A 27,628-nucleotide genomic window follows, 5' to 3' on the forward strand; every position below is an offset into this window, starting at 1 on the left:
ACAGATATGGACTGGCAATACGTATCAGACTGTGTCCGGAGGAGGTTAGAGAGAGAAACATACTTTTTGGTACTTCTCTTTCTACAAGTGTCCGTACAAGTGTGCGGACACTTGTAGAAAGAGAAGTACTAAAAAGTATGTTTCTCTCTCTAACCTCCTTCGGACACTGCTTCTCTACAGAAACTATAGGCAATTGCCAGTCCATATCTGTAAGGTCTATGGTCGTATCGTAAGGTTGTAAGGCCGTAGTCGTAAGAAATTGACCAATCACAGTTGATTATTCTCCTGAAATTCAACTGGGATTGGTCAATTTTTTACGACTACGACCTTACAACCTTACGATACGACCAATGTAGATCCGGCCATAGATGCCAGTTTTGGCCCGCTACGCACACAAAGAAAGAACCGTGTACGTGTGGCGCTACAGCCACTCGTCGCCGCCGAGCGCCACACGTACACGGTTCTTTCTTCGTGTGCGTAGCGTGCAGCGGGCCAAAACTGGCATCTATGGACCCGGCTTAAGCCGGTTATACAATAGCTGTCGTAAGTCGGGTGTCGTAAGGGCCTGAGCAGAATGGCTGCCTCATAATTTTAAGACTATGTTTTATGCCTTAGGTCTTTGTCTTAGATAACGCACAATACTGTGTGTTATGTCTCGAGTCTTATGTATACGCGAACGTTTGTAAGAAATAAACGTTCGCGTATACATAAGACTCGAGACATAACACACAGTATTGTGCGTTACCTAAGACAAAGACTTAAGGCATAAAACATAGTCTTAAAATTATAAGGCAGCCATTCTGCTCAGGCCCTAAGAGTTAACCAATCACAGTTGATTTTAGAGAAAAATAATCGAATACGATTGGTCAACTCTTACGACACCCGACTTACGATAGCTATTGTATAATGCGTCGTCTACAATGAGATTTTAAGGAGACTTAAGGCGTAAGATTTAAGAAATTGACCAATCACAGTCGAGTATTCTCTTAATACTTGACTGTGATTGATCAATTTCTTAAGTCTTACGCCTTAAGTCTCCTTAAAATCTCATTGTAGACGACGCTTAACCGGCTTTAGGCTGGTTCTACAATAGCTGTCTTAAGTCGGATGTCAAAAGAGTTAACCAATCACAGTTGATTTTAGAGAAGAATAATCGAATACGATTGGTCAACTCTTACGACACCCGACTTACGACAGCTATTGTAAAATCGGCCTAAAGCCGGTTATACAATAGCTGTCGTAAGTCGGGTGTCGTAAGAGTTGACCAATCGTATTCGATTATTCTTCTCTAAAATCAACTGTGATTGGTTAACTCTTACGACACCCGACTTACGACAGCTATTGTATAACCGGCTTAATGCGTAGTCTACAATGGGATTTTAAGACTTAAGATTTAAGAAATTAACCAATTACAATTGACTTTAGAGAAGGATAATAAATATGGTTGGTCAATTTCTTAAATTTTAAGTGTTAAAGTGTCATTGTAGACGTCGCTTAAAGCCGGTTATACAATAGCTGTCGTAAGTCGGGTGTCGTAAGAGTTGACCAATCGTATTCGATTATTCTTCTCTAAAATCAACTGTGATTGGTTAACTCTTACGACACCCGACTTACGACAGCTATTGTATAACCGGCTTTAGGCCGATTTTACAATAGCTGTCGTAAGTCGAGTGTCGTAAGAGTTAACCAATCACAGTTGATTTTAGAGAAGAATAATCGAATACGATTGGTCAACTCTTACGACACCCGACTTACGACAGCTATTGTATAACCGGCTTTAAGCGACGTCTACAATGACACTTTAACACTTAAAATTTAAGAAATTGACTAACCATATTTATTATCCTTCTCTAAAGTCAATTGTAATTGGTCAATTTCTTAAATCTTAAGTCTTAAAATCCCATTGTAGACTACGCATTAAGCCGGTTATACAATAGCTGTCGTAAGTCGGGTGTCGTAAGAGTTAACCAATCACAGTTGATTTTAGAGAAGAATAATCGAATACGATTGGTCAACTCTTACGACACCCGACTTACGACAGCTATTGTATAACCGGCTTTAGGCTGGTTCTACAATAGCTGTCGTAAGTCGGATGTCAAAAGAGTTAACCAATCACAGTTGATTTTAGAGAAGAATAATCGAATACGATTGGTCAACTCTTACGACACCCGACTTACGACAGCTATTGTAGAATCGGCCTTAAGGCCATCACACACAAAATTGCATAGCATAAGACCATATGAACCAATGAGCATCGAGTATTAAATCGCCATATTGACTTACATAACATAATACTCGATGCTCATTGGTCCATATGGTCTTATGCTATGCAATTTTGTGTGTGATGGCCTTTAGGCCTCTGCTACAATGAGTCGTAAGGGCTCGTTCCCACTGAGCGCGTCACGCGTCGCGTCACCAGCGTGAGCCAATCAAAATATCCCATTGTAATAACATGTTTTCCGTGTTATTCTGGAAACTCAGGCCTTTTTTAGTAGTGAGGGAGGTCTTACTTAGTGTGTCCGTTTTTCGACTAGAGGTCGCAATACGAGCGAGAGAGACAGAGATAGACGGCAGTAGTCGTTCTCTCTCTAACATACGTCTAAATGCGACTTCTAGATCGCAGCGAACCTAGCAGGCAAGCTGTGAACTCCCGAAAAACGGACACACTAAAGGCCGCAGCATACACTTTTACATAACGCATAATGCATAAAGCATAAGGAAATCAACCAATCAGAGTCCTTCATTTCCATCCTCCCTTCTCATTCTGCGGATCTCACATAGTGCACAAAGCATAATGCATAAATAGTCGAAAAATCCGTAAAGATGAAAGGCCGCAGCACACACTTTTGCATAATGCATTATGCATAAAGCATAAGCCATAACGTAATACACAGCAACGCACAAGCTTGTGCATAAGACATAAGGTTTTAACCTCAAAGTTACGACACGGAAAGTGCAAAATTGTGTGAAAAGTGAACTGTGTGGCGTATAAAGTGTAAAATATTTTGTTACTGGAATTATATTTAAAGGTAAATATTTTTTAAATAAAGCAATTAAATTTATTTTAATAAAAAAACACTATATAAATATGTTCCATTAAATATGTTCTACTAAATATGTATTTACATCGTAATTTAATTAAATATATATTTATATTTTTCATTTTTAGGTCTGTTCTCTCTTACACATAATAAGACAGGATCATACATGGATGATAATGAAGATTTTTTAATTTTGTCTCTTTTTTATTTGTGCTTATTAGCATTATTAAAAAAGAGGAAAAAAAGATGGTTGAATCGGAGATGGTGGCGAGACCTATCAATTTAAAACGTCCTTGGTATGGAGATTATGAACATCTATTCCACGAATTAAAATATGATGATCCTGATATGTTTTTTCGATATGTACGAATGACAAAGGAAACTTTCCACCTTTTATTAAATATGACAAAGCCTTTTTTGACGAAAGCAAACAAAAGAGCTTTTAGTCCAGAACAACGATTGGCCATTACTCTGAGGTACTTATTTATTTTGTCATGCAGTATTAAATATAAGAATAAAACAAACATAGCATGATATTATTTTTGCAAATATTTTATGGTAGTATCTTGTTTTATAATATTCATATATTAATTATTTTTTGTAGATTCTTAGCAACTGGAGACCAAATATTGTCCATTGCATTGGCTTTTAGATGTGGAGAGTCAACTGTACGGAACATTATTCATGAAACTTGTTCAGTCATAGTTACCTCCGGGAACTTTTTTTTTTTTTTTTTTTAAGACAGGAAATGCTTTGCGCACTTGGCGGTGAGACCCGAGGGAGGTACTGACCGCCGTCGTGGGGGACTCCCGGTTTGTTCCAACCCACGTGGGATGGGCCGGTTTACCACCCAGTACTGCCCCGAAATGTCAGCACCGGACCCTAAAACCTGTCTATAGCCCCTGGCCGTTGATAGGGATTTACGTCCACCGGGAACCGCTCGCGCATAACATCCAGTGGACAACCCTATAGCCTGGTCTGTGAGGACCCTTCCCGAAGGGAGTCGCCCCCCTTACACACACAACCCTGACTCGAGAGTCTGTAGGGAGAACGGCCGAGCTATTAGCCATTCTCCCCTCGGCCCCAGGGAGACGTGCAATGCGAGTGGGAGCCCTCACTCCCACCCGCTGCTCCCCGGAACGGAAGGCAACCAGCACCTTCCCCAGACATAAACGCCGAAGCGCAGGAACCACGAGGAAACAATAAGGAAACGAGCAACGACAAACCCACCCGAGGGTGGGGAGCACATTTACACATACTAAACGTAACACCTAACATAGGGCACAGATAATCACGCCAACATACGATAAAAGGTACCAACACCAGACTATGGACAGAGGGCGTATCCGAACCAAACAATTCCGGATCTCTCCGGAGAGCATGGCCGCAGCCCCCATAGCTACATTAGACGTCACCAGACAAACTCCATTCAAGGGGACGACGACATGGGCTCCGTAGAGCCCTGCGAGTCAGGAAGGGGCCCGACAGCGTCCTCAGACGCAGCTCGAACCCCGTCCCGACTGCCCTCACCCAATACCGCCGAACTTCCAGGGGTCGACCCTCCATCCGGTCTACCCACCTCCGGGAACTTAGCCGGGCAACTTCGACTTTTTTAATTTTTTTTTTTTTATCGTTTGTCGGTGATTGTTGGCCTAATTTCAACGTTTGTTGGTTTATATTTTTTTCTTAAACAAAAAAAATAAAAATTAGCGTGGTTAGCCGGAAAAATTTCATTTTCGTTCAAAAAGCGGTTAAATCGATACGCAATCATTCGCTGATGATTGTTGGTTTAATTATAACGTTTGTTGGTTCGGTATTTGCCTTAAAAACGAAAAATAATCTCTTTTATTAAGACCGCATTTACAAAACCCTGGCAAAAATGAGACGTTTGTTTAGCGTTTACATGAACGTTTGTGGAAGTTCGTCGAGAGTTTAAAAACGATTAGTAAAGAGTTTGTAGAACAAAAATTGCAACACTGCAGCGTTTAAAAGACGTTTGTACGTTATAGCGTAAACGTAAACGTTTGAAAAGTCTGAGTAAACTCTGTACACGAAGATGTATCAACGTTTACTGAACGTACTCTGAAAAATGTTACCTCAGCATTGCAAAACTTTCATGTAACATTATATAAAGAGTTTGTAGAACAAAAATTGCAACACTGCAGCGTTTGATAAGCATTCAAAACTCAACAGCGTTATGTAAGTGCTCTTACAAAGTTTGAAAAGCATATAAACTCTCAGAAAACCCTCACTCAACAATTGTTAACGCTTTATAAAGTTTCTTATTTTCGCCAGGGAAGTCGTTAGGATCAATCACAGTTGAAGGTTAAACAGTCCTCGAATATGATTGGTTAATTTCTTCCCAATACGTATGTCATTGTTTCTTACGACTTTAGGCTTAAACATCTATATAAACTTGACTGAAGCTTTTCCGCATTCCATTTTCGTATCACATAAGTTTGATACGTATTGTAAATATTGTAAATATATAATTAGGAATAAGTTAAAATTACATATGCGTGGTTCTATAAAAGAAAACAGAGGTTGAAAGGTTTGTATCTTATGTATTTTCTGATATATATTACAATTTCTTATTTAAGTAAAAATGTATATAGCTATTCATTTATATAGCTCATGCTATTTGATTTATAAAGTTGATTTATGTTTATTAGGAGATTATGCTGCTTGGAAATTTATATTTGAAGCTGAGCGTGGCAGAACACTTGACTCAATAGAGATACCCAATAATGTAGACATAACTTTTTGCATCGGAGAAGTGGCATATGTTTGTAGCAGTATGTTTCTTCTTTCCGTCCAATAAGTGAGTACAAAAGTTAGTTTTGCATTAATTAAAATATATTGTTTTCTAATTCTTCTATATGTGATACAATACGCTGATACATAGTGAATTAATACAATTAAGTTATTCTTATATATAATGTTAAATTGTACAATGTTCAATTGTTTTCAGTTGAAAGTTACAGAATTCGAATTTAAAAAAAGAGCACAGCACAATCTTTTTTAAACCATTGAGATAAAAGAAGTATTATATATTCAAGCACATGTTAATGATATGAATGAACAGGAATTATCGCACTATGTAAGTACTTACTTTATAACAAGATATCGCACATTATTAAATTTTATAATTGTATCAAGTCTCTTTATTAATACTTATTTCTCTCTTTTGCTTTTATAGATTAATTTAGATAATGGCCATTTTCTATTCGATCTAAATACTAAAACTGAAACAGATCTTCTAGAACCGAATTATTTTTGCTCGAGTAATCATTTTACTATAGAAGTCTTCTAGATTCTTAGATGCATCAGAGTAAGTTTAAATATTTTATTCATATATTTGTTACACATTAATTGTAAGTAGGAATAATATTTCATATCTAATCTATTACTTTTTATATTATAGGTCACGTACATTTTCCAAATTTTTCGCATTCCATTTTGATACACATACAGATACACCACATGATATACAATATACAAAATTAAATCTTTACATATTTCTATGTATAATAAATTTCCAAATCTGATTTTATCAATAGAAACAATAAGAGATCCCAGAAAACAAATATTGAAGAGTAGAATAACTGCTTTTCAAATAGTAGGATATGATGACATTGATTACGTTTTATTCACATCAATATCTAACATAAATAATCAAATAATGTTTTCTATATTGCTTTATATAGTTATTAGCAACAACATATCTGCACAGTAAAATGATAGAAAAAGAACCGCCTCAATTATCACCTACTATATTGTAGATCAAATTAAGCTGTGGGAAAATGAAAGATTCTTGTTTAGTGAAGGTGTTTTATACAGTCAATTTCTTTCACAAACCGATTTTGAGATTCTTAAAAGATCATGCACTTTCTATGGGAGTATGAAATTAATATTATATTATATATACATATTATATGTACATATATATTATATACATAAATTAATATTTGGGAAAGTGAAAGATAATTATTTTAGAAAGAATATTTTATGAAATATGAATACAGTTTATTACTACAAAATTTTATGACAAATATCACAATTGAGACATATTGTATCTTATAGGAAAGGAACTATGGTAATCGCTAATGCTGATCATGGTGACGTAAGAAAGTTTAAGAAACGATATTCAAAGGGTTCGAGTTAATATTGCGTATTAATAAAATCTAATTGTAAGCATTTTACATACATTATATTGTTTCTTCAGTAGCAATACTTACAAAAAAATATTGTCTCAAAGAAGTGCCTAGAAAAATTGGAAAATAAATTATTTTTATTTTGACATTCTAATAAAATAAGAAAAAAACTTGTTTTAATCAATGCCAAAGCTTTTCTCAGATCGGATTTGATAATATAATTATGATATAACGAATTATAATAAAGTAAATTTTTATATAATATTTATGTAATATTATTGTCTATATTTTTTTATCTACTTCTACGAATCATCACATTTATACAACAAAGAATTATTTAAAATTCGATAATTCATCATAATAAAACTTATTGTAATCTTGTACATCGTATAATAAATAAATGGCATGTTGAAAAAAAAATAAAGCTATTACTCTGGCATTCTTTTAACATTAATTTAACATTAATTTAAATTTTTGTAGCAAATGTAGCACATTAGGCTGGCTCTTTATATAATGTTTTCAATCAATATTTGTATGATGGACAAAAATAATTAAACATATATTTACAGTACTAACATTCAATATTGCAAATGATGAAATTAGACATGCAATTAAAGTGCAAACTGATAATCCTTTATACATATATTAGATATTCAAGAAAATGTAATTAAATTCAACCATAATTAGTTAAAATGTAATGTTTCGCAACTTTTGACCATATTATATCGAGAATATTGAGAAATTATTGCGAATAAAATAGAAGAATATTAAGTAATGCAGTATTACTCGTCATAGTTTTATGTAAAAATAAAAAGTGTTAGACGAGTCGCGCAAAAGCCGTCCACACTTTTTAAGGAAGACGTCGAGAGAAAGAAACTTTCTTCTTTTTTTTCTCATTCGAGCGGTTTCCAGGCTTCAGCCAAGTTTATATAGATGTTTAAGTTTGATTGCGTATCGATTTAACCGCTTTTTGAACGAAAATGAAATTTTTCCGGCTAACTTCACGCTAATTTTTTTTTGTTTAAAAAAAAAATATAAACCAACAAACGTTGAAATTAGGCCAACAATCACCGACAAACGACCAACAAACGATTAAAAAAAAAAATTAAAAAAGTCGAAGTTGCCCGGCTAAGTTCCCGGAGGTGTCATAGTCAAGGTATTACAACTGATTTACCTTCGTTTACCAACAGAAGAAGAATGGAAAAATATTTGTACTGGTTTTCTGGAAAATTGGAATTTCCCTCACTGTGTTGTGGCTTTCGACGGAAAGCATGTGGAGATACAAGTTCCGCCAAATTCCGGGAGCTTATTTTACAACTACAAAAAAACACATAGCATTGTGTTGATGGCTGCATGTGATTACAAATATATGTTTACACTAGTTGATATTGGCTCGTATGGTGGCAATAGTGATGGTGGTATTTTTACCTCTTCTAACATTCATTTGGCACTGCAAGAAAAAACATTAAATCTTCTCAAAGGGATTCCAAATCTTCCTGAAAGTAACGTTAAAATGCCATACTTTTTTCTTGGAGATAGTGGTTTCCCAATAAGTCCTACTATGATCTTCTTAATTGAAGATGATATGAATGTTCAACAGTTTGAAGAGTAATTGGAGAAAATAATCTGTATAAGATATAAAATAAAAATTACTGGATTAATCATTACTATAAAATCTAGTTTTAATTATGTGCGCAATATTATGAAGCCTTCAAACTAGTATTTTTTTAGTAATATTGTTATTATCAAAATGTCATCGAAAAAACCTGAATATTCGATTGTTCTCAAAAATTTTACATTCAAATACAAAAATTCTTGCCCGATTATTTAAAAAAATTTTATACTTATTCACAATTTATCTTTATATATAGGGCGATCCTGAAAAACGTTATGTCTTTAAAATGACGTATTCCTGACACCATTCTAAGACAATTTTTCCTTTACCAAAATTTGATTTGAAGCGTAGTTTTTGAATTATGAGCAAAAATAGTTAGTAAATCACGCGTCGGGTACAGAAGGCAGGCAGGAGCGGCGCGGCGTGCCGCGAGCGCGGGCGCAGCTGACCGCCCGACGGGTGATTATCACCGCATGAGTCGCTAACTATTTTATCTTATAACATAAAATTATGTTTTAAATAAAATTTTGGTAAAGAAGAAAATGTCTTAGAATTACGTCAGAAATACGTGTTCCTTAAAATAACGTTATTTTAATCATGAAAAGTTGTTCCGGATCGCCGGCCGTCCGACGTTGCAATCAGCTGATTGTTACACGCGATATGAGTATGGCGGAGTGTGTACGTAAGAGAGAGAGAGAGAGAGAGAGAGAGAGAGAGAGAGAGAGAGAGATAGAGTGAGGGAGGGAGAGAGGGAGGGTAGGAGGGACAGACATTCATACACACGCACGCACTTTTTTCTCGCTCTCTTTCTCTCTTTTACGCAACACTCATACACTCTCTCATTCGGTCTCTCACTCACACTCTTTCGGTCACTCACTCACGCTCTTTCGGTCACTCACTCACTCACTCACCTGCTTACTCACTTGCTCACTCACCTTGTAGCAGCGTAGCGAATCTTCATGCTATGTATTGTTGTTATCTGCTGCACGGTTATGATTGCTAGAGATGCGCGAAACAAAATATGTTTAAAATGCACTGCATTCGTATCTACACAATGTTCGACCCCTTCTCCTCCTCCTTTATTCTTAATATCTGTACTGCAAGGAAATACCTCGTCCATTTATTTCGATTCAACCGCAACTTTGTCGACTAACACGACTCGCATTCCAATTACGAAAATTATCATCGGACTCACGCGAAAATCTCCATTGTATGCTTGGTAAATAATTTTCGAGCTTCCCGAGAATTGGCCATGCGCCAGCAAATTTTTAATCTTCTCCCGTTCGTGTCCCCGATCGATCGCGATTAGTACGGATAGAACAATGCATTGCAACGTTTCGCAGAGAGATGCATAAATATCTAGAAACAGACTCGATGGGTTTCAATAGTTGCACGTCTGAATAATTTACTTTATCGTTTGTAAAGATTGTTAACGATCAAAAATATAGTAAAAAAATTATACATATTGTGTCACGATTATAATTATTATAGCTAAAATGCTCGTAATTATTATTTTAAAAAATATTGCACGAACAATTTATGAGAAAATATATATTTCCCAAGTTTTTCGGAAAAGTCAATGTGATTGCAGAAAAGCTCGTGTCGACAACGATAAAGCGCATAAAGGGATGTTTGTGACATTTGCCACAGTCTGTTCCTACCGAAGCGCGAAATGACGCCGACGTTTCTACTAATACAATGAACAAAGCGTGGCACGACCTACATTTGAGACTCGATTTTCAAGTTCAAAATAGCGAGTGCAAACTTGTTGTTCGCTACTATAAGTACATAAATACAGCTATCATTTCGATCAGATATATCGATTAAATAAAAGACGCACCATACTGATAAGATTCAAGATCAAGATCCCAACTTTCGACGTAGTTTTGACTTATTGTTAGTTAATACTTTAATCTCTCTCACTTTATAAGTTAACATTTAAATAACGGTCACATTTTTTTTGTTCTCTGACGTGTAACATTAAAATATATCGATTAAAATATACCAGAGCGGCAGAAAAAGTCCACAAAGATCGATCTGTTTTCATTGATTTTACATTTTCTTAATTCAAGTTGCCCTACTTAAAATAACCATAAGTTGTTTAATTAATGGGACTCGTATTAACCTAGATCTTGGACGTAAATTTGCGGATGTAATTGTGTAAACTGTAATATTAGGTATCGTTGGTCAAGCTGTCGTTGTCCTGCCAACGGGCAGCCCATCGTCGTTATGATTCACTGTCGGTTGCAGACATCCTTCATCGTCCTGAAACCACGTCACGGGCCGGATCGTTATCTCCGCATGGAGCATCGCAATTGTTTCACGTTCGATTATTGGAAAATGTGATACTGGGCGCGCACCAATGAAGCAAAACTGTTTAATTAGCCATCTGGTTATAATGACTAAATGAGATCGCGGCGGTTTTACATTTTCATAGAAATTAATTTTGGAATCGTATAAAACGTCTCGAAGCAAAAAAAAATTTAAAGTTGAATTATTTAATTCGTTACCTCGTTATAACGGTCAATTAAATATATAGGCTGAAACTTGGGGGAGGACCTTTTAATTATTAAAACTGGAAATGAACGGAATGTATCGCGCGAACATGTGAATGAACGTTCCGCTTGACATTGTCGAGACGATTTAAAAACATGAATTATTTCATTCGCTACGATAATGGTACAGTTCCACTTCGATTTAACGCTAATTTTAAAAGAGTGTGACTAAGCAAAACCTGTATTCGTCACTTTACTATGATTTGATTATGCAAACGCGCAATGCACTTCGCGATTGCGATTTAAGAAGCTAATAAATCATTGAATCAACCAACGAAGCAAGTGAAAAAAATGTAAAATATCTTTATTTCCGATGCTCAATGCGAAACTGATGACTTTCTATCTGATGACTAGCATTCGTCCTTGTCTAACGTCAACTTACTTATTGCCATTGCTAGATAAATGACCAGTCGCGAGAGACTAATCACGAATTTATGACGATTTGATCAGTCAAACATCCAATCACAGCCAAAGAAATCGATATACTATATATGTTATTTTATGTCACAATAGTATAAGATTTTATGAAACGGAATAAAAAACGTATAACATCTTCATTCGCGATTGTTGACCGGTAGTTTGTTCAGTTCAAAGACATCATCGTGGTTACAAGAAGAGACTCAGACCACACGTAATATATGTGTATACTTTGAATAACATATATCGCGGTTGAAACGTCGCCAAAAGAGCTTTATTTCTCTGAACACATAATCGTATCTCTTTTCAAAGCATCCTAAACAGTCAGCCAGTCTCGAGAATCAATCGAGGACTTTGCACTGGAAACTAATTTGCAGTGGAGTTCGCGATAGAAAACTGCGCTTCTCGAAGTTTGCAAGCCAGCAAATCGTTGAAATCGACAATCTCATTTGAAACAAGATGCGAGACGTGAAAGATATTTTAGAAAGATATATTAATATGAAAATAATTTTTATATCAAAATATGTCGATGAGAATGATTTCTCTCGCACATACACACAATCGCAATCTTTTTTCTTTATAATTCCAATCCAGTTTAAATCTAGAATAGGAATTATTTTTGATGTCGAATATTGGTTGGATAAATAAAAGTAACAAACATCATTAATAAAATTCGTCGAAAAATTATACAGAATTATTTAGGAAGATAATAACGAGATTTTTTTATATAAATAAGGCAAATGCAGCAGTTGTAGCAATAGATTAGAATAAATTAAATTCATGTATCAAAGATGATACAAAGCCTCATTCCCGAAGACACTTCGCGCGTATAACTCTGTCTATATATGTATTCTTTCGTTGCAATCCGCCGTAAACGACGTTTGCCTTGTCTAACGTTGCTTATATATAAGGCCATTTATATTTCCTTAACTGCCATCTCCTCGGCATTGTCCTCGAAACACGCCATGGCACAAATTCCCATTCCGAGGTTTCTATTGGCCTCTCAGCTTCTGATCGTTGAGCGAACATTTACATTTTAATTCTCTTAGATAAATGCAAATCAACGATTTTATTTTTTACAACAAAGTTACCTCTGGACTTGTGCATTGTCATCTTTCAACTAACGTAACAGAAAACGTTATTTTTTATTATCGTCCAGATAGATGTATGAAATTTTAATTAGCTTTTATGAAAATAATTCTTTATATAAAAAAGAGTAAAACTTTATCAGACGAATTGACAAAATTTCGAGGAAGTAATATTTTTACATTTTTTTCTATCGTATAGACAGCGATGTGAATTCTATTACCAGTAATTTTGAAACGAATGTAGGCATCGTTATTAAAGAAACTCTCAGTCGAAACGATAACTGCAACGCGATGACTCAAGCGTGACCACATCGGAGAACATGTCATTTGCCTGGATACATCGATGATCTGACTCTTATACGCAAGAATATCATTGTTATTACAGTGCGTCCGCGTGGCACATAGCTATTTATAAAACTATTCCGACATCATATTATTACATCGGATCAATAATAATCAATAATTACGTTGATCACTTAGGAATTGTAATCTTTAAACGATACCCGAAGCGAGAATGTCGCGTTGATATGCAATGATATTAATAATTGTAACCTGGCAAATCTCGCTATAAATGTATTAATAGCAGTGATGTAAATACAAGTCGAAGACGCGTGAAATTTGTAGGGTATCAGTTAAACTCGATAATAATCAGATCAAATATATATGATCAAGCGATATCCAAAGCAACCTCTCAATATAATAAAATATCTCTGCTTTCAAAAATATATGATTAATGCAATATTAACATATGTATATAATTTATGTAATTAATTGTTTTTTATGTGATATATCCGAGGGGTCAATCACCACTCAGAAAATGTACAGTGGTTGTCATTTTTGGCACAATACGTTTTATACAATACATTTTATTGCTAACATTGCTATTGTATTGCTTTTGTTAATAATGCTTTTGTATTTTTGGTATTCCTATTATTATTTTATTGTCAATATTAGCAGTACTGCCGCAGAAATAAAAAGTGTTTCTAATGCATATTACTTTTTGTCTTATATTGCTAATATTATTTCAATTCATATTTTTCTAAAACATGAATTTCCTAAAATTATATTTACTGTACTGCAGCAATATATTCCTGATGAAATGTACAATGATTGCCAGTGGTTGACCCCTCGAATATATCTTTTGTACATCGAGCATTGGATGAGGATAAAAATGTTATTGTAACACACATTCGATAATCATCAACCGTTATAAAATAACTCCGTTGCATTTTATAACAGTTACAAAGTGAGCCGAAATATAATGAACTCTATATATCCGAGACGCAACGTTAATTAAAATTATCATAACGAGGCTCTACTGTATCTTGTTCTACTTTTAAACTAGAGCGGCCGAAAATTTAATTAATGGAGAACCATGCCCGGAAAGAATAATTAATCGGTATCTTTATGATAAATAGTATTGTTATAATAACAACTGTCAAAAATAAAATATTTGGCTCATATAAATCACGTTCGACGAAGAAGCCCCAACGTAATCGTTCATTGATGTTACATATATAGAGTTTCATTGATATTTATGTATCGATAAATATAAAGAAGGGATGTATATAAATAATTTCTATAAAGAATTGCGCCATATATAATGCCCGTGCTATTTAGAGATTGTAAAGAGCGTCCTCTCATCGCTACATACGGTTAGTCACGTTTATATTTATTTACGGTATGACCTTTTATCTTATCGAGACACTTTTTTTCTCTTTTTTTTTTGTGCATGCTCGGTCACGAGACACGCTGATACTTTATCCAGAGCAGATGATGTCATCTGCAACCGAAATATTTCACAAAAACGCAATCACAGCGCAAAGTTCGTTTACCGAATGTTTGAAATTATTCGCGATTTCCATAGAAATGATTGCTCATCTGATCATCGAATAATGAATTTAACAAATTTTGACATATTGCGAAAATAATTTGAAATATAAACATTAATATAGATTTAATAATTTTTCATTGATCATTAAACATTAAACTTTTCATTGAACTATATAAGAGATTTTCATTTTTTTTTTTTTTTCAAAATTTTAGATATCGTTTACTGTACTATAATCTTTAAGCAACTGTTAACTGTAGAATATTCTTTAAGAAAAACTGTATTTTTATTTTAATGTTTTAATATTTTATATAAAGTATATTATATAATTTATTATATGAGAACTAATTAATTAATTACATTTGTGTTTTCCTACATATTTATATATTTTTATTATATTATTATATTATATATTTTTATATATTATATTTTCATTGTACTTTCTTAATATTTTATTATTTTAAATAAAAAATATTATTTCAAAAAAATAACTAATGAGGAATGGAATTAATTTAGAAAAAGGAATTAAAGGATAGAATTGAGAAAATTAATAAAAAGATATGTAATGAAGGAAGAAAAGTTATGTTTCATTAATATTTCAACCACGTATAATGCACGTGCAGTTTTGCATCCCCGTAATGATGCATATATGAAACCTATGCAACTTTTAACAAGCGTGCACGTTCAAGGAGATACTCGGGAAGATATTATGTAGCATGTGTAAGATGCACCAGACACCCTTGCGACCGATAATAGTGACGTAACAAAACGAAGACGTAATGATTCAGCATATCGCTCTCTTCTACGCGCGTCAGCGCAAAAGCAGGTCGTTCCACCATTTATCAAACAGTTCTTGTTAACTCGACATTTTTACTATTCAATTCACGAAAAGATTAATACAAGTATAAGCATGCAAAACAAACTGTACATCGCTAAAAATACGTAACAATATAATTTTCTATGGAATTGTTGAAAATTCTATTTATTTCTAAGGGAAAAAATATTCGTTTTGAGGAAAAATTTTTGTGAAAAAAATTTTCCTGATCTCTTAATGATCCAATGCACATGATTTTAACGATAATGCACGATTACGATTATAAATTTAGAATTAAAGAGAGAGATGAACTAAATAAAATATAAGTGGCTACCATGGCATGGTCTTGTTATTTATAAAAATGTAAACAGCCCATTTTATGGCATCTGCACACGCAGCATTTTCCAACATTAGCATACTTTTGAAATGTCAACTGCACACACATTATCGCAATATCGCATATTCACACAATTCAGCATATTTTTTTTAAAGATTGAAGTTTATTCTATTTAACAAAAGGCTACTTGTACATTCGATGTGGCATAATTTGTACTACCAAAATATAAAGTTGTAGATTTTGTACCTTCGCCGATTATTCAAAAACTACCCCCGATCCTCATCAGTCTCAAGAGTAAAGTACTCGTTCCCATTAGCAGAATCAATCGCTACTTGCGCATTCGACGTGGCATAATTTGTACTATCAAAATATAGAGTTTTAGATTTTGTACCCTCGCCGATTATTCAAAAACTACCCCCGACCCTCATCAGTCTCAAAAGTAAAGTACTCGTTTCCATTATCAGAATCAATCGCTACTTGTACATTCGATGTGGCATAATTTGTATTATCAAAATATAAATATACTTATTCGATATTTTATATACAGAATCATAAAAAAGAATAAGTTTTATTGCTGAATGTAATATTAAAAAAGAACAATACGGTATAAAAATTGAAACTTTATATTTATTGCTGAGACTGATGAGAGGGTAGTTTTTGAATAATCGGCGAGGGTACAAAATCTAAAACTTTATATTTTGATAGTACAAATTATGCTACGTCGAATGTGCAAGTAGCGATTGATTCTGCTAATGGGAACGAGTACTTTACTCTTGAGACTGATAGGGCTAAATTCAATTGGGGGTTGTTTGAAGCAGAAGGGATGAATATATTAAATCTTTTTTGATGGTACAAATTAGTACAAATTCAGTCTAGTGTATTTCTGTACTTGATTTTCTTTTTTTCTTTTTTTTTTTATTGTGGTCCTGCTGGCTTAATATTTAAGGTGGCAGTGTTATGGTTTTTTTCGAAATTGCACAGGTTACAAAATTATTATTAATGGTACAAATTAGTACAAATTCAGTCCGTTATATTTCTGTACTTGATTTTCTTTTTTTCTTTTTTTTTATTGTGGTCCTGCTGGCTTAATATTAAGGTGGCAGTATCACAGTTTTTTTCAAAATTGCACAAGGTACAAAATTATTATTAGTGGTACAAATTAATACAAAATAGGTACTAAATAGTTTGATAGGTTTGATTTGATTTTGCTTATTTGGTTCTGTTGGCTTAACAGAGGTCCAAAAATTAAAGTCCGCTCCGGGGGCCTTGATGCGACCTTCCGCTCAATCTTTCGAGCTGGTCGATCATTCCCATGGGCTGGCTTGGCGGCATTCCTCGGCCCACGCCTCTTTACTCTCCTTCGTCATCTTCGTGTGATCTTCCTCTTTCTCTCCCTCTTTTTCTTTCTACAAGACTCCAAAAGTTCTTGTAGCTTATACATTATTTGTATGAATTCTGTTATAATAATTAATATATGAAATGCTGCATACATTGCGTAATTTTATATATAATCTTATTTTATTTATATATAGGATTATTAACACATCTGGTTTTATATGAGAAATGTTTGATTTTTGATAGAAATTTAAAAGAACATGCACAATTTCTTTAGTTACTCTAGTAAATACTTGAAAATACTATTAGAAAGATACGTAGTCTATTTAAAGGATACTATGTCTGTATATTTGAAAAACATAAATGCGAGTCTATGTAAATGATTGTGTGTGTGTATATATGTATTACGAGACAATTGAGAAATATATCATTCTCATAAGCATTCGCATTAAAATCTATGCAAATTAGTCTGGAGAACCATTAAACCTCTCGTCCACTGTTTCTTGCGCAGTGCCCATAATTCTCCGTAAATATTCATTAAATCAAAGCACTCTAGAATAATTCAAGAGAAATGACGATTTATATTATCTAGTCCAATAAAATTAATAATGTTAATCTTTAACCAAATAACAAGCAATATCGAATTGGCCGCAGAAATTAATTAAACAAATACATAAATTCGCGATTTTGAATGATATTAATGGATATAAATTATAGTGAAGTTGATTTAATATTTGTGACAAACAGGAATTTAATTATTAGTTAAGAAGAATAACAATAAAGTTTGTTTATCGAATTTTATTAGTCCTCTTATAATTATACAATTAATTTTCGTTAAGATTAATATTTATTATACGATCGTCCAATTTAGATCAAAAGTTAATTCTTACTCTATTGAATGATGATACTCTACTTTATTTTTATGTTTTCATTAAGTAAAGCACGAGAGGATGAGCTCAGAAACGAAGAAAAGACAACGGGTTTCAACCTTTTTCTCTTTTCTCTGTAAAAAAGTACCTAATGCACGGAACAACGGATCTCATACGTCCCTAGATTTCATTCTCATCGACTTTCACCGGAGAACTTTGGCTCAGCAAGGACGTTTCTTGACGTACAACTCACGAATACTTCAGTATCCACAAACGACTATTGTCTCATTATTAAACGTCGCTATCTGTTTCCTTTTTCATTCATTTACATGTGATCCCATAGCATGTGGCATTGTTCTTGCGTTTTCCAAAGAAGACAGTTTAACACATTTGTATAACAAGAACATTTTCAACAGGAATGCGTGTTTAAGAATAAGAATCTTGATGGCTACATCTAAGTTTATTTACAATAAGTGCAGATTTACACATATATTTCTTGTATCTTATATTAATAATTTTTTACAGTCCAATATCTTTTTATAATTCATGTAAGAATTGAAATATTGAAAATAAAAATATTACACAAAATTTAAAAAAAGGGAAATAAATTATAAATTTGGTTATCAAATTAAAATTATATACATACCAAATTAAAAATACATAAAATGTGAAGAACCTACGATGAGAATATTCATCTGATTTTTATACTTTTCCCCAGGAGATGTATTTCCTTGGACCGAACTGAAATGTTTCCCTAATTTATACTGTTAGAACGTAACAAGCGGTGCCAATATTGTTGGCCGTAAAACATCATCAGGCGATTCCGTAACCGTTGATGACCAAAATCGGAGAATGCAGGCTGGATGTGCACTGCATTTGCATATGAACGAGTATCGACGCGACTAGTCCCGGCGAGCTATCGCATCTAATTGTTAGTTTGCTTGACCCAATCGAGAATCGCCGCACGCGCAGCATCGCACAGACACAATTTTCATTCTCTCTGTTGCGTGCCATCTAACAATAAAATCGCACTCTAAGAGTCTCGAGGTACTTAAGGAGAGTAATTCTTCTCTCTCGATTCGAGTTTTATTCAACGCTCGTTACTCGAGAAATAGGACAATTTTAAAGTTTATATCTTGACATTTAACATTAAATATATTATCTTAGAATTCTATTTTATATTATTTTAATTTTATCTCCTTTTTAATTGAAAATAAGATTATAGGTACCGTGGAAAATAAATATGTTAAATAACGCACATACATTTTATTGATTAATAAATATTGATATAAAAAAAATATAAAAAATAAATATAAAGAAAAATTCATATAAAATCTTTCGAGGTGTTTTAAAGTTATTCTTAAGGGGGGAATTTGCAAATATTATGCATACTCGCATTGCGACGTGTCAGCACATATCTCGTCGCGCAGATTTGTGATGGCTTCGCAAATTGGGCCAATCGATGATCCAAACCGAGCCGTAATCCAATAACTCTGCCATACCCGTTCTAGCAAATATTCAACATTCCTGCATAGAAACGACTACCATGTCTGTTGCAGCTCGTAAATTCTTTCGTCGATAAACCGGAGAACCTGCAATTTCTTAGTATATAAAACAAATTGAGAAAAACAAGTTGCTATGTGCAGCGACAGATACATATAGGAAGAAATCATGGACAGAGATAAATTAGTTATCTTAAATTATTTTTGCAAATATTATATGTATATAATTGGAAGATGTTAGAAGATATAAAATTAGAACATGTTATTAGAAGATAACATATAATTATTATTATTTTAAAAACGAAGTCGTGTAAAAAACTGACATTAAGTAGATTAAAATTTAAATCTTTAAAGCAGAAAGAGAGAGAGAGAGAGAGTATATACATATATATATTTGCAACGAATTCCTATGTTTCCCTGATCTAGGAGAGATATTGTTTAAATAAATAATCAAGTAAATGCTCAAATATCATACGCTACATAATATTACGCGACTAGTAACATCAGTAGCTTTTTAATTTCCGAATTTTTAAATAATTAATTCCATTAATCTTCAAATGAATTTTTTGAAGATTTGGGCTTTATTTTTTTATCAAATAAGCTCTATGTAGTATATTTTATTTGCCTATTTGCTTATTTGCACAGAATAATAATGACTGTAATTTACTAAAAAGAACTTTTTAATTTTACGAAATTGAAAACTGTTAGTATAGAAGAATCTAAAAGTCAATACGGGCACAAAATTCTGCGCATTATGAAGAGATAACATTTTTTCTTTTTATCGCTGTCTCTCTGACCGTCTATTATCCTTTCATTTTCAGGTAAAGAGAATTTCTCGACTTAGGCTAAGATGTCACATCACAGCGACGACAACATGCTGATAGCGACGTCAGATTCCTTCTGGGAGCCGGGTAACTACAAGCGGACGACGAGGAGGATCGAGGATGGTCATAAACTCTGCGACAGTTTGATAGCGTTGGTCCAGGAAAGGGCAGAGATTGAAAAAAGCTATGCCAAGGCGCTCAAGAACTGGTCTAAGAATTGGAACGACAAGATCGAGAAAGGACCCGAATATGGTACAACTGAGGCAGCATGGAAAGGTGTTCTGGTAGAATCCGACAGACTTTGTGATCTTCACCTCAGGGTCAAAGAGAACCTCTGTAACGACATCGTCCAGCAAGTCAAGACGTGGCAGAAAGACACGTATCACAAGGTACGAGTAGTTGCGTCACTGATTCCCCCTTAAATACACAGAAATTTGGAGTCACGTACAAGGTTTTCATCTTTCTCCTAAAAACTTAGGTGATAAGATCGCTAGATTAGTACTTTTACTTTTTTTTTGAACGATATATTTTTTTTAAATAAAATAATTGATGTAAAAATTCAACTTCAACTCAAAATTTTTGACATTTTGCTTTTTATACATTTTTGAAATATACAAATTAAAATTTATTTCTAGATGATAAATTTATTCTTGTTACAATATCTTTGTCCATTATAATCAATTTTATGGATGGAAGATTTAATGTCTATTATTCTCGATGATTCCTTCTATATCAATTTTTGTAATAGTACTTGCACGCAATAGTAATATTAACTGATATTGCACGGGCTTGGTTCTATGATTGCAGTCGATGATGACCCTGAAGAAGCGCAAGGAAATGGAAGATGCGTTCAAGAAGGCACAGAAGTCATGGGCGAAACTCCTACAGAAGGTTGAGGAAGCAAAGTCGGAGTATCACAACAGTTGCAAGACCGAACGAACCGCGGCGAACATGGAGAGGAACGCCTCGGTGGACAGTTCTCTCTCGTCGGACCAGGTGAGCAATCCACGTCACAATCCATTGTATATCCCGCATATCTCGCGCACACATATTACGTCACTTGTCACTCTCGTAACGTTTTATTAACGATCGCGGCGCAACCAGTAGTACCATGTATTACTATAATAGAAGTCACTTCGTCATCACGTTCGCTTTTAAAAGGCGAAACAAAATTAAGTCACGTTATACAAATATAATTCGCGAATTTACTCTTCTCATAAAATAATATATTTATAATACTCGTATTTTAAAATTCTCGTGGCAAGTTTTGCTCGATATTTTATCAAATATATTTTCAAAATTGTTGCTTAATTAGATAAGAATTCTCGAAGATAACCATAAATAGAAGTGCGATAATATTTAAAGCGATAATTATAATGGTGATAAGTTTGTTGTATGAATATTCCAATTCGTGAACATATACATACATACTGCGCACGTTTATTACTTCAATCTACAACAATACGTATTTTACATTATTATAACATCCACGAATTAAAATAATCTCACGATAATTCTTCTCTTCGTATTCTTAATAGTATATCCTTTTCAAAACAATGAAACAATCGAGTTATATAGATGTGCACAATGTATATATTTGACATCATATGTTCGCGTTATAGTCTCTTGGCATCTCAATCACGCGTATTACACATGGTCTTACGTACGGTAGATACAGTTGTTCTTTAGCGAGTATTATTTGCAGATGGCCCGAGGCTCTGAAAACGTACGTTTTACACCTTGTGTGTATTCCTAAGAATTCTTGCATGCGCTATATTCTATCTCTCTCTTGTTCCATTATTGCTTCTCTCGAACGTCTCGCAGTGAGCTACCCACTAAACATGAAATATATATGCAATGTTTCAAAATGCTTCATATAGATTTCAAATGAGACGTTTCATGTCTATGTTTATAATATAATTCATAAGTGTCACAACTAAAATGTTTCATAGTCAGAAATATTTCAAATGAAATATCGCAGTTGATATGTATCTGAAATATTCCAAAATTATATTTCATGTATATTTACAAATGATGTAATTCATAAGTGTTACAATTGAAACATTTTATTTTTGCTTATTTCAGAAATATTTCAAATAAGATATTTCAATTGATACGTTTCGGAAATATTCCAAAATTATGTTTCATGTATATTTACAAATGATGTAATTCATAAGTGTTACAATTGAAACATTTTATTTTTGCTTATTTCAGAAATATTTCAAATAAGATATTTCAATTGATACGTTTCGGAAATATTCCAAAATTATGTTTCATTTATCTTTACAAATGATATAACTCATGAGTGCTACAATTGAAACATTTTATTATTGCTTATCCCGGGAAAAAAAAGTCCATGTCTATTTATATAAAAAAAATTAAAATTATATACCGTCTTATATAATTATATATAATATCACATATGATTTTATCAGAGCATACGTTTTTGTATATGCTTAGATATGATGTCCATCTCTGACCATTTCTGATCATAAAAAATGATATTAGATAACTCACGTCATTTTGTACAATCAGACATAGTCAGATATTGATATCATATCTAAGCATGTATAAAACTAAAGCAAAAGTTAGTTTCATGTATGCTTTGATATAAATCATATATGATATTACATATAATCATTTAATATTATATATGATTTTACCTTTTTTTACATAGACAAATATAATTTTTCCTAAAAATTATATCTTGCATTATATATTTAATTAATTAAAAGTCCTCTTTATAAGTCCTCTTAATAAATATTCTTAATAAATAAGAATATATTCTTAATGAATAAGAATATATTCTTAATTTGCGACTTCTACGCCGCAACTCGATTTTCGTGTGCGCGACATGTTTCTTCATTTGCCGCTACGCGGCGACACCACTCTTCTCTAACAACACACATGTCCAAAAGATGTCCAGAGGTCATCGAGAGGACATCCAGAGGACATAAAATATCCTTTGGCTGTCCTCAGTAGGTATACAAGGCGGGTTCTAACGCAGGTCCTCTCAGGGGGGGTGAGGCGCGAGGGGATCTCAGCGGCGCGGTGGAATGACGTCACGCGGGACGGAGGGGATTTCGTAGGCGCGGGGGCTGCGGGGCGGGGCGGGGGACGCTTGTGTTGGATGTTTTATGACAAGTATAAACAATCATAAACCGATTGATAAACAGCGGTATTTGAAGAGGATTGGGTCTTCGGGCCTAACCCAAAATCATTTTCCCCCTTTTTTTTTTATTTTATTTTATCTTATTTTTTTAATGAAGAATTGTAATGTATCAGCACTGATGTTCGACTGCTTTGTACCCTTGCCGCGCGTGTGAGAGAGAACGATAATATCGCGTACGAGAGAGAACGATAGCGAGACTTCTAATTAATGCGAGAGCACGCAAAGGATTGGAGCGCAAGGAAAAGGCGTGTAAATAATTGCAATTTTTTTGAAATATAAATTTATTTAAAAATGTGTATGAGTATTACAAATTGTGTGTGTGTGTGTGTGTGTGTGTGTGTGTGTGTACTTAATATTAAAATTTAAAAATTAATAAAATATAGGGAAAGAAAATAAAATGATGAATATAAAATAATGCGGACGGTGCGCCGGGCTGTAAGGGGGAGGCAGCTCCTGAAACAGGAAAAACGCTACATTAATTTTATCTTAATTAAAATAAAAAAAATAAAAAAAACTAATTTAAAAATTTTAAAAAGAAATATGTACCTTAGCCCCCTGGAACTGCAGAGCCGTACCAGTATTCCAGTAACCGTCTTCTTCTTTCCTCTCCCAGTCTTCTTTGTATTTCCCGTATTCTCTCCTCTTCGATTATTCTGTTCTCTTCGTATCTTATAACCGATAGTTCGCAGATTTCGTCAAATAGGGACTCCATCCCGAAGAGCAGCCGCAGATTAAAAATGTCGAGATATCTCCACGATCCATTTACATCATTATCCTGGCGACTCTCCGGGGTGTCGCCCCATTCCTCCGCGAGATCGTGTAGCGCGTTCCAGCGCTCCGCCCGCACGTTGCGTCGATGCTGTATGTTGATGAACCCGGGAATTTTGACATCATCGGGGTACTATAAAATAATATATATTAAAAATCCACATACACATACGCACAATTGTTTTCACAAAAACACTACCTACCTTCCAGACAAATACCACTTTTAGTATCACAGAAAATAAGAGCTCTACAAAACTCCTCTTCCAAAATGAAAAATGAAAAATAGAATCCATTTTATTTGCAGCGTAAGAAATAATCACACACACACACACACACACACACACACACACACACACACACACACACGGAAAAAGAAATACCACGGTTAAACTCGCTGACGCTCTCTTTTCGGACAATACACGACTGAGATTGAAATCGAATGTTACTCTCCGCTGTAGGAATTATAAAGATCTCAAAACTGGAAGGGTTACACTAGTGTACGAATATTTTTTACACCCACTGTATATATTAACCATTCATGATCCTTTCATAGTCTTTTTCTACGCTCGGTATAAACAATATGAACAGTATTCCTATGAAGAGAAATGGATCTTGGAACCTTCCTTCTTTTTATGTTTTCTGTTTATGATACCAATATTCGACTGCTTTACACCCTTGCCGCGCGTGTGAGAGAGAACGCGTACAAGAGAGAACGATAGCGAGACTTATAATTAATGCGAGAGCACGCAAAGGATTGGAGCGCAAGGGAAAGGCGTGTAAATAATTGCAATTTTTTTTGTTACAATTAAAAATATATAATTTATTTAAATGTGTGAGTTTAATAAAAAAAGTATACAATATAAAAGAAAAAATAATATATAAAATAGGCCGTCGGGCTATGTGGGGAAGCCGTTTCTGAAAACAGAAGAAAACATATGCATTTCATTAGTTTAAATTATTTAATAATTTATTTTAAGATACTTTTGATATATAATAAATTAAAAGATACTTACAATGTTATCCATGACTCATCTATTTTAATTTGTGCAAATAGGGCACATGTTGCAGGGCAATATTTGATTCAAACATTTTTTTTTGCACCATTTGCATGACATATTATCCATATTGCTACAACCTATGGTTCTATGTTCCCGAACAGAACTAGTTTCTTCAAACTGATACGGGTCTTCTAGAAAGCATTCGGTACAATATTTCGATCCATTTTCCATATAGTAATAAGAAATGCAACATATCTTTGTTGCTTCGTTTAATGTTATTATTTCAGGTATGCTTAAATTTCGCTGTTCTTTTGTAACTTTTCATCAAGAATATCGTCACTATTGACACTATCGTAATCACTGTCCTTCGCCAAGGGTTCTATTTCTATATTATTGAACTTGTAAATTTCTATTTCCCTTTTTAATAATAAATTGCAGATTATAATTTAAACATTAATTGCATACATGTGCTATGATAATTACGTTCAGATTATTTTCTAATGCAAAGTATATAAAATGTTTTATCAAATATACTACAATGATCAAATTGTGTATGTGTAGGTGACAGAACAAGAATTAATAGACTTAGTGGCAAATAACATGATGATGATCAATACAAACTTCATGCTGAAGTGATATTTCTGAATGCTTTTCCACGTACAAATTCAGGAAAGAATTAAAAGTTATGGCTAAGAAATTAATTTCAGAGCAAAAGGATAAATTATATTTTTTATAATTATTATAATATTGAATTATAATTTAATATTTTCCATATAACTGTGGGTATATATAAAACTTAAACATATATTGTTAGAAATTTCTTTCAAGTTATTAATAAATCATACACATTTAAAGACAATGGAAAATGGAATGTATATGTATATATAAATATATACACATATAAATAAAATTAATAAAATCTACATATGCACGTCTATTTTCAAATCTTTTTCCTTTATGTATTTTTTTTTTATAATATAAATGTATATCTCTTCTATACGAAATGATAATTATAATGATCAGTTTTATTATCGAGAAATATATGTTATGCCATTGATTCTTATTTTCATTTAAATTTAAAATAAAAGCGTTCTTATAATTCAAATGTAACTTCATTTTAATATTTCAGAGTAATAATGTTGATCATGTTTCATACGAATCGTTATGGTATAAGAAGTATTTTTACAGAAAGACTTAATATATGTTGCATTGCGATGTTAGCAGCTTATATCCGTAACTGTACCATGCATACTACCGATTCTTTCAATTAATTACTATGCTTCTGTAAGTTATACTGGGATACCTGAGATAATTTTGGCGATATACATAATTTAACATATTTCTAACCATTTCTCTTTGCAACAAAAACACAATGCAAAAATTCCTAGTAAATAATAGTTGCTGTTTTCGAATTATAAATATTATTATTTGTATATTTTAAAACAAATAAATTTCTGTTTGCAGAAATATTTGTTACTTAAATTAAACTATAAAATTAAAAATCATTTATGTATTGGGAAAAATAATTAGTTAATTAATCTATATATGTTCAAAAACTATATAAAAATCCTAATTTAACTATAATAAATTTTGTCGAAATATATTTGTTGAATATGTATAAATCTTTGTTTCATTAAATTGCAATTCTCTCTATATCTACAATTAATATATCTTAAATTCATATTTGATCAAAAATAAATGCACATAGGCGAAAGTGAAAGTAAAATAAGTAACATAAAATTAAAACATATAAGTAGATAAAAATAATATAATATATAATATAAGAACGACCAGAAATGTAAAACTTACTGCTCGCATATGTGTTAAATTAAAATTAAAATTTGAATGGTGTAGACTTCATTGCCGGAGCGTTTAGAATTAAATAAAATGAATCCATTATATATAAACTCAAGCTACAAATTTTATTTATCTGTTTTGATAATTCCTCATATATTTTGCGAATCTTTATTAATTTTTTTGTAATATTGCATAAATAAATAAAAAAAATAAGATAAGATAGCAAAAATGAAAAGAAGAAGTAGAGATATAGTAGATAGAAAGGCAAAAAAATTAAGAAAGGAATTCTGCGGATCTATTAAGAATTTTTAATAACTAAATGTGTATTCTTTTACACTGCATTTAAGTACAGTGTATTAAATAAAAAATTGATAGCATTCGATCGATTTGCATTTCGATTTCGTTGAAAAATTAGTTTCCATTTTTTTTTTATATGTTCCGCTTTATTATATGATGGGCATTAACCATAAGTTTTATAAGCAAAAAAGAGAATATGAAAATCAATAATCTA

General features: G+C 33.1%; 1 protein-coding gene and 1 pseudogene across 4 annotated transcripts in view; both read left to right on the forward strand.

Moving 5' to 3' along the window:
* The window catches only part of LOC145970596 (protein kinase C and casein kinase substrate in neurons protein 1-like), a 200,698-nt pseudogene that overhangs the window by 142,076 nt on the left and 30,994 nt on the right, over positions 1-27,628 (forward strand). The window contains exons 2-4 of the transcript XR_014438551.1: positions 20,380-20,771; positions 21,190-21,378; positions 22,088-22,108. The product of XR_014438551.1 is annotated as a protein kinase C and casein kinase substrate in neurons protein 1-like (transcript). The remainder of the gene's footprint in view (positions 1-20,379; positions 20,772-21,189; positions 21,379-22,087; positions 22,109-27,628) is intronic.
* Positions 2,511-8,656, forward strand: LOC145970422 (uncharacterized). 3 transcript variants are annotated; one of them, XR_014438440.1, is made up of 7 exons: positions 2,535-3,029; positions 3,263-3,517; positions 3,646-3,709; positions 3,783-5,862; positions 6,013-6,141; positions 6,241-6,372; positions 6,466-7,463. XR_014438440.1 is itself a non-coding variant. In XM_083097227.1 (4 exons), the coding sequence occupies exons 2-4, from the start codon at positions 3,288-3,290 to the stop codon at positions 8,539-8,541; spliced, it is 450 nt and encodes a 149-aa protein (XP_082953353.1). In that variant the 5' UTR covers positions 2,511-3,029; positions 3,170-3,287; the 3' UTR covers positions 8,542-8,656. The 3 variants fall into 3 exon arrangements, 2 of the variants coding, with proteins under 2 accessions (XP_082953353.1, XP_082953352.1); XM_083097227.1 differs by lacking the exons at positions 3,783-5,862; positions 6,013-6,141; positions 6,241-6,372; positions 6,466-7,463 and adding an exon at positions 8,386-8,656 and having other exon boundaries at positions 2,511-3,029; positions 3,170-3,517; XM_083097226.1 differs by lacking the exons at positions 3,783-5,862; positions 6,013-6,141; positions 6,241-6,372; positions 6,466-7,463 and adding an exon at positions 8,386-8,646 and having other exon boundaries at positions 2,516-3,029.

The sequence above is a fragment of the Camponotus vicinus genome, unplaced genomic scaffold, assembly GCF_025532165.1.
Source record: "Camponotus vicinus isolate PSW18456_S1 unplaced genomic scaffold, iyCamVici1.0 SCAF_4, whole genome shotgun sequence".
Taxonomy (NCBI): domain Eukaryota; kingdom Metazoa; phylum Arthropoda; class Insecta; order Hymenoptera; family Formicidae; genus Camponotus; species Camponotus vicinus.